A 7,449-nucleotide genomic window follows, 5' to 3' on the forward strand; every position below is an offset into this window, starting at 1 on the left:
CCTCACTTTCCACAGGCAAGTCTTTGATGCTGATGTCCTATTCTTCATAGAATCCATCTTCTCGAGTGATTTGCTCAGCATACGAGCAATCTCATGTAAGTTCAGCAAGCAGTTAATGGCAAACCGTGGTAAAATGCATTTCTGACAGTAGAAAACAACTGGAGAGATGAGGGGAAGGACGAATGTGTAAGCCCTTTCAGTGGGAAGTAAATCGGAGATAAAGGAGAGAGTCATGGAGATTTAAGGCTGAGGATAGGAGACATGTGAGCATGACTTCTGTTTGAAAAGTCAGTGAAAAGAGTGAAAGACTTAAGTCAGAAAAATGTACGGGAAAATAAATTTATTCACCAACAATAAGAAGAGTGCATGCTCTCTTAAGAGCACACGCAGTGTGGAAAACAATATATTCTAACTTTGTAAATAAACCAGTACGTTAAAAAAAAAAAAAAGAGCACATGCAGGGGTTACACACATTAGTCTGTAAGTTTTTTAACTGTCCTTAAGGCTTAAACTGCTTTTTCTAGGAGTTCCGATTCTGTGGTACATCCCAGTTAGATGGAGGTGGGGAAAACATCACTAATTCTGAGGACCCCAATTGGACAACCGAGGACACCCTAAGCAAAGGCTCACTAACGATGGCCACACCTTTGACGGAAAACTCACAGCAGCGATTGGGCCCCGCATTCGAGCCTCTATTTAGCTCCGCCCCCTACTCTTTCTTTGTTTCCACGTCCTAAAATCTCGCGGTAGTTGGGGGCAAATCCCGCGACCGCAGACCTGGGACCGGCGCCGCTGCTCTCGCGGTGTTTGCGCGAGCTCGCTTCCTTTCTTACCCCCACCTCCCCTGCTAGTCCGCCAGCCTTCCATCCCCTAGGCACTTCTCGGCCTCTGCTGCTTTCCCCGAGGCTCCATCCCTGCAGGGATAATATGCTCTCCGGCGATGGACGCCCAAAGTGCAGGTTAGTTTTCGGCCCTAACTTGGGTCTGGCGCCCGGGAACCTGAGCTGCTCAGGCATGGTATTCCTTGCTTTCTCTCTTTTCAAGTCGCTCGACCGGCACCTTTAGCCCTTGGGGTCGCATTCCCCTCAGGGCCTGTCGGCTGGGCCTCACTTTACGTCCAGGCCGCGGCAGCCAGGCCGCACAGACTCCACGCAGCCTCCGCTCCAGGGCGCGACCCCCATCAGGCCCGGCGGCCGGCGGTGACTCGCGCCCGTTTCAGCCCGGCCGCCGCTGGCTGCCAGCGGGTCCTAGCGGCACTTGATAGCGCCAGCTCGGGGAAGACCCACCATCTTCTCCTCGTCCCTCCTGTCCGTGAGAATTGAGGGTGGAGGCCAGCGTCTCCCCCGACTAGCAGCTGGTTGTTGATTCCTTTCTGCAGCCTCGAGCTCCTCCGGTTCCCTCTAAATGCACATTGAGGGAAGGAGGTCGAGGCCGAACACAAACTTGAACGCAGCACTGGCTCACCCCTCCCCCCGCCCCTTCTCCTTCACTTTTTCTGCCACTACACAAGCTTTAAAACTTTACATTCTGAAAGTAGGTAGTGCTCAGGAGCAGGGCATATTCAAATGAGGACCCTCCACCCTCACCCCCTAGCTTATGCCACTGACTTTGTAGTTCATCTTTAATTCGAGCAAAACCAAGAGATACCTCTTTGAGGGAACTAATTTTCCCAGATATTGTTCACTTGCATCTTTGATTTTCAACTCTAAAAAAAATTTTTGTTGGCTGTGATTTCATTTTGTCTGCAGTGTCGAATGCACTTGGTTTTTTGTTTTTTATTTTTTTTTAAATTCATCACTAAAATAATTAACTTCTCAAATTGTTCTGTGTGTAGTGGTATTTCAGGTCTCAGAGCATATCTTTCCAAATCATACTTGCACGTCATTTAGGTCATTCTTGTTCTTTGCAGGGTAGTTTTTATTAGTGTATATCAGGAGAGAGTTCATTATCTTACCAGCTTTTACTTGACAAGAGTCCTTGTTTAAGTTAGTTGTACTGTTCAGTGTGGTAGCCACAAGCCAAATATGGTCATTTAAATTCATGAAAAGAAACACAATTGAAAAAGAAAATTAAGTTCAAGTTGCTCAAGCCATATTTCAAGTACTCAGTATAGACATATTTAGTAGCTACCTTTTTGGACAATACATATTCTGCCATTGCTGAAAATTCTCTCAGACACAGCTGGTTCAGAGGTATTGTCATCTGAAATAAAATACTTTGTGTGGTTAATGGAAATTTTTTTCCCCCTTTTCCTTCAGGATGCACCTTTGAGTACCTGATTGAAACATTAAATGACAGTTCACTTAAATTCTTCAATATACCTAAACTTGGAGGCGCTAAGTATGGTAATGTTGCTTTTAATTTCTATTTTTCGTTGAGTTTGTGTAGTTTCTCTTAATAAACTTGTGTTTGTCAAGTGTTCTTGTTGTTGTTAGGTTCCATTGAGTCATCTACACCTCATAGCAATGCTGTGAACAGATCTGAACCTTGCCTCTCTCCTGCCCTATCTTTGCAGTCTCTGATAAGCTTAAACCCATTGTTACACTCTGAAGAAGTATTAAATTTGTTTCTTCCATGTTTAAAAAGTAACTTTTCTCACTTTTGAAAAACAATTAAGAAAATTCTTTTTTAAGGAAGATCTAGGCCCATGCCTTAATTTTGCATTTACAAAAGCAAAATAGTGTTTTTCTCAGAGAAACGTGTTTTTTTATAAAAAGAAACCTGACCAGAGAGATACTCTTCAGCTATTAAATGCTTTTTTTTTTTTTTTTAATGAACAGTACCACAGTTATTCTTTATGGCTCATTCTTTGGGACATAAAGAATAGGAATTAGTTGAACAGTGCTACTTGAACTGCATTGTTCTCTAAGAGTACAGTTTGGCTTGTTCAGGACACTGAGGTTTTGGCAGATGTTTGATGAGGTACCTGATGAAGGCCCACCCTTTTCCCGTAGAGGGAGGGAGCTCTAGTAGCCTAGTCTGTAGGAAATTGCACTGCTAACCCAAGGCAGCACCTCCACAGCAGTTCAAATCCACCTTGGAGATAAAGATAGGCAATATCCTGTGCCATCTGTCACCTTGGAGAACTGCTGGAGGATCAGCTAGGAGTTGACTCAACAGCAGTGAGGTTATTTTGAGCTTTCAGTCTATGGTCAGTTTGACTGTACCTCCAGGGAATTAGGTAAAAGACTTTATTGTATAAAATCGAATTGACTTTTTAAACTAGATCAGTGCAAAGACTTACCTAGAAGAGTAATTATTCTTTTAGGACTTCAAAGGAAACTTACTAAAAAATTACCTGTTTTATTACAGCTAGTATGGAGGAAGTATGGTTTGTTTGGGGTTGGGTGTTTTGTTTTGTTTTTCCATCTAGTTAAGAAAATTGGTCTTAGAATTTTTCCTGTAGATTTTCTATGTATTTAAATGAAGTAACAGTATTTTCTTCTGCATTATGAGAAAAATTAAGTGTCTTAGATTCTCTTAGATGATCCTACTTTTAATGCTTACATGCAGTTAGGGCTAGAGTTAATATATATTGTTAAGAGAATTGGTCTGGTTTTTAGTACCATATGTCTTTTTTGGGTTGGTTTTTTTTATAACTTTATACTGGTTTACATGCAATGTTTATAAAATTTGTATATATTTTCACACCCATCTTTACCATTTCATTTACCCATCCCTCCCTCTACCCATCAAATTGTGTGACCCTATGATTAAGCCCCACCCCCATCCTTTTTCTTGCTCTCCAATAATGATCTTACATAGTATTTGTCCTTATGAGACTGAGTTAGTTCACTTAGTATAATGCTCTCTAGTCCCTCCCATATTAGGTAGTAATTTACAAAATCATTGGTCCTGTGTGCTGCATAGTATTCCATTTTGAATGTACCATAATTTCTCAATCCATTCTATTGTGGTTGAGCATTTGGGAGATTTCCATGTTCTTGCTATGGTGAATCATGCTGTTGTGAACATTGCTGTACCATATGGCTTTCATTCCCATTTCTTTTATTCCTTCACTTAATAATTTTTGAAGGTAACAACCATATTGATTGTATGCAAGAAATAACAATTTCCTTTTACTTCTTCACATATCTAGTTGTTCTGACCTGGAAGGCTTTTCCAAATCTAATTTTTGCAGTAAATAAAGATAGCATGTGTGAGAAGGTTTTAAAAATCAAGTGCAGTTATTCTTTTGATGGATAATATGTGGGAATTTGCCTACAAATATAGACAGGTGGTCTGTATTTTCCAAATGTAGAAAATCGGTAAGAAGCTGTCACAAAGCGCCCTGTAAAATGCATTGGAAAAGTAACAATAATTAAAAAGTTAAATTATTTTTAATAGAGAAAGAAGCTGTAATGGTCCTCCATATGGAACCGAGGTTCCATAGTAGCAGGATTTTTATAACCCTGATAAATGCAGTTGTAGTACACCTATAATTTTAAATGTCATCAGAACAAATTTGGCTTGTATTTATGTCAGATCAGTTCCCATATTCTTCACAGAATGATTATTAGGATATGAAAATTATTCTAGGAATTCATTTTTTAAGTATATAGTCTCTTAGTAACTTCTTAAAAGAAACTCTGATGAAGGAAGTGATGTGTGTAGAGCTCTGGTGTTGTATAATCTGTAGGGAGTTGCACTCCCAGTCCAAATGTGGCATTTCTCTAGCCGTTTGACTCTACCCCCAGCTCTGTAGGAGACAGATGGACCGTCTCTTTCATGCAGTTTACAGCCTCTAAAAATGTGGGAGGGTTAGCTTTAAGATCAACTCCACAAGGAGTTGAGACTTGGATAGAGGTTATTTATTTATCTTAAAACAAAACTTCTTGCTGTATTTCTGGAGAGATCAAATGAACTAATCTCTCAGACATGTGCTTACAAGAAAGCACTGCTCTAGTAGTATGATTCAGGGTTTCTTCTCTGCTCCCATCCTACATTCTGATGCCTACCATCTTGAGAATTATACAGTTGCAGTGAGTAACTGCTGCTGAGGGGAATATGTTCTGTATCCTTATATGTTGGGATGAATGCTATTAGAGTACCACTGTTTCATTCTCTATACTGTCTGGAATGTCTTCAGCTGCAAAGAACGCACCATGCAGGGACTTCAACAAATACTTTATTGGTGGGGGTTTTGTTTTGTTTTGTTTTTTTCTCACAAAACGTGTGGAGGTAGGCAGATTGGGACACCATTGTATAGTGCCAACATCAGCAAGCACCCAAGCTCCTCCTCTTTATCCTGGTTTTATTCTTGTGGTTGCAAAACAGCTGCTCTACCTCCAGGCATCACTCTACTGGAAGTAAAGTGAGAGCCCTCCTGGGAACCTTGGCCAAAATGTCACTAGCCATTCATAGCTTCAGAAATCCTGAAAGATGGGATTAATCATTCTCTCCACCTCCACCACCTCCTCCCTCAACTTTTAAAGTGGAGGAAGGCAAGGAAGAATGGTTGAGGATGAGTGGTGAGCAAGTAGTCTCTATGTACCTCATTGATACACCCGGCCTTTTAAGTGAAATCTCTTTGAGTACAGAACATTTTTTTCTTTTCCTTATTTCTACTTTCTCCTTTTCCTTCCCAAATGTATGCTTAAGGTATCATTATGAAAATAAGTATTTGGGAATCTTTTCTGCTAGAGCACACATCATACACATTGATTACTAATCCTTTGCACCTACCTGTTAGGAACTCCTGCGCACTGACTGTAAGTGTAAAGATTTTTCTGTAACTGCCTTAAATGTAGAGGTCTCAATTTTGAAAATGTGTCTGTTGTCAAAAAAGAGAAACCATTATTAGTGAAGTATTCAGAGACAGCTTTCTGAAGAAACTGGCATTTGAATTACAGCTTATTCATGGGAGATGATGGAGGACAGTCAACACCTGGGGAAAGAGAATGAGTAGCATAATGGAAAGAAACATTAATGAATATGCTAACTGAAGAAGACGTGAAGAGACTGGCCTCAACAGATGGAATGTGTATTTTAAATAGTAGCTATTATTGCATAATAGGAACTCCAACTGGTGTAAAGCCCTCAAACGCCATTCATGTCTAAGTCATTTCATTCAGCTTTTTTAAAATCTTCTCTAAATATTCTGAGCTTTATTTATTTCTTCCCACTGGCTATAATATTCTTTAGCCACAGGATCTCTCAGTCCTAAAGTAGAACAAGAGTTGGTTATTAAATTTATGTAGTGTGTTTTTATTGTTTATAGGAAATAAAATTGGAATTGAGAATCAGGAAAAGATAACATTACAAACAAATCTGAAAAATCTTATGTATATGTATGAAAATGTACAGTTTGCCAAATACATGCATTTTTTTGTAACCCTTTTTCATTTGGTACATCCTTCCATGTCATTGAACAAGTCTCTATTGCTACCCAAATCGATTTGGTTTCTGAGTCAGATTGTGCATTCAGGGGAAAGCGGTATCTCTATTTTCTACCACTTGTAATGCTGCATAGTACTGCATGTATGGATGTATCATGGTTTAGTTAATAGATTTTAGGACACTGAGATGATTACTAGCTTTTCTTTGTTTATAACCCATGATTTGCATGTTAATACTTAGATTTTTGTTATTTATCATGATATAGAATTATAAGAATTGAAAATGTCTTGTTTAACCAGTATCTTACACTCCCCACCTCTTTTGTTATATACTGTTTATGCTGCCTTCACTCCTAAATATAAGGAACAAAAAAAATTCATTCAGTTCATTACTCAATACTTTGAGTGTCAGTGCAGTTTCCAGACATCCAAAGATAAAGAAAAGAAAAGAAAGCAGGGCTTTAAGAGTATTCATTCTGGTTTGATCCCCTGCTGAGAATTTGCATTTGCGTACTGGGTATACCAAATCAGAAAATTAACCTCTTTGAAGTTTTTAAAGAAAGCAAGCATAATCAGGCCTCTTAGGAACCAGAATTTCTAAATCAAAGACTGTTCTTTCTTTAAGGTTGTCTCGTCTCATTCATGATCTCTTTTTCTTTTAATATCTACTCTAGTCTTCTATCCCGACAGCATAGCATACTTCCTTACCCCTTTCTTATAGTGCCCAGTATGGCTACAACTAAGTTTTTCTATGCTTACCTGCCAGATAAAACTATTCCCATGGGTGACATTTCCACCTGTTATGTTAACCTGCTTTGGTTGGAATTGCAAAATAACTCATTGCTGGTCCAGTTACCTTATTGAATAGGGCCAGAGTGTGCAAATATTATTTCTGACGGGGACACTGGGAAGGATAGGGCAAGCAGTGAAGTGACTTTGCTTGTAATGTGTATACAGGAGCGCTATTGTTAAAGTGATTAACACATTCAGCTGCTATCCAAAAGATTGGCAGTCCAAATCTTCTGCTGCTCTTCAAGAGAAAAATGTGAGAGTCTCCTTCCAGAAAGATTTCATCTTGAATACCCTGTGGGATAATTAGCTCTACTGTTGT

General features: G+C 39.5%; 1 protein-coding gene across 1 annotated transcript in view; it reads left to right on the forward strand.

The window, feature by feature from the left end:
- Nucleotides 1–773: 773 nt before the first annotated feature.
- The window catches only part of IREB2 (iron-responsive element binding protein 2), a 63,623-nt gene continuing 56,947 nt past the window's right edge, over nt 774–7,449 (forward strand). Inside the window, exons 1-2 of the mRNA XM_006888267.1 lie at nt 774–959; nt 2,259–2,345. Coding sequence (XP_006888329.1) covers nt 941–959; nt 2,259–2,345 — 106 coding nt within the window. The 5' untranslated portion in view covers nt 774–940. The remainder of the gene's footprint in view (nt 960–2,258; nt 2,346–7,449) is intronic.

This window comes from Elephantulus edwardii, unplaced genomic scaffold (genome assembly GCF_000299155.1).
Source record: "Elephantulus edwardii isolate Elephantulus edwardi_28Jun2011 unplaced genomic scaffold, EleEdw1.0 scaffold00066, whole genome shotgun sequence".
NCBI classification, from domain to species: Eukaryota; Metazoa; Chordata; class Mammalia; order Macroscelidea; family Macroscelididae; genus Elephantulus; species Elephantulus edwardii.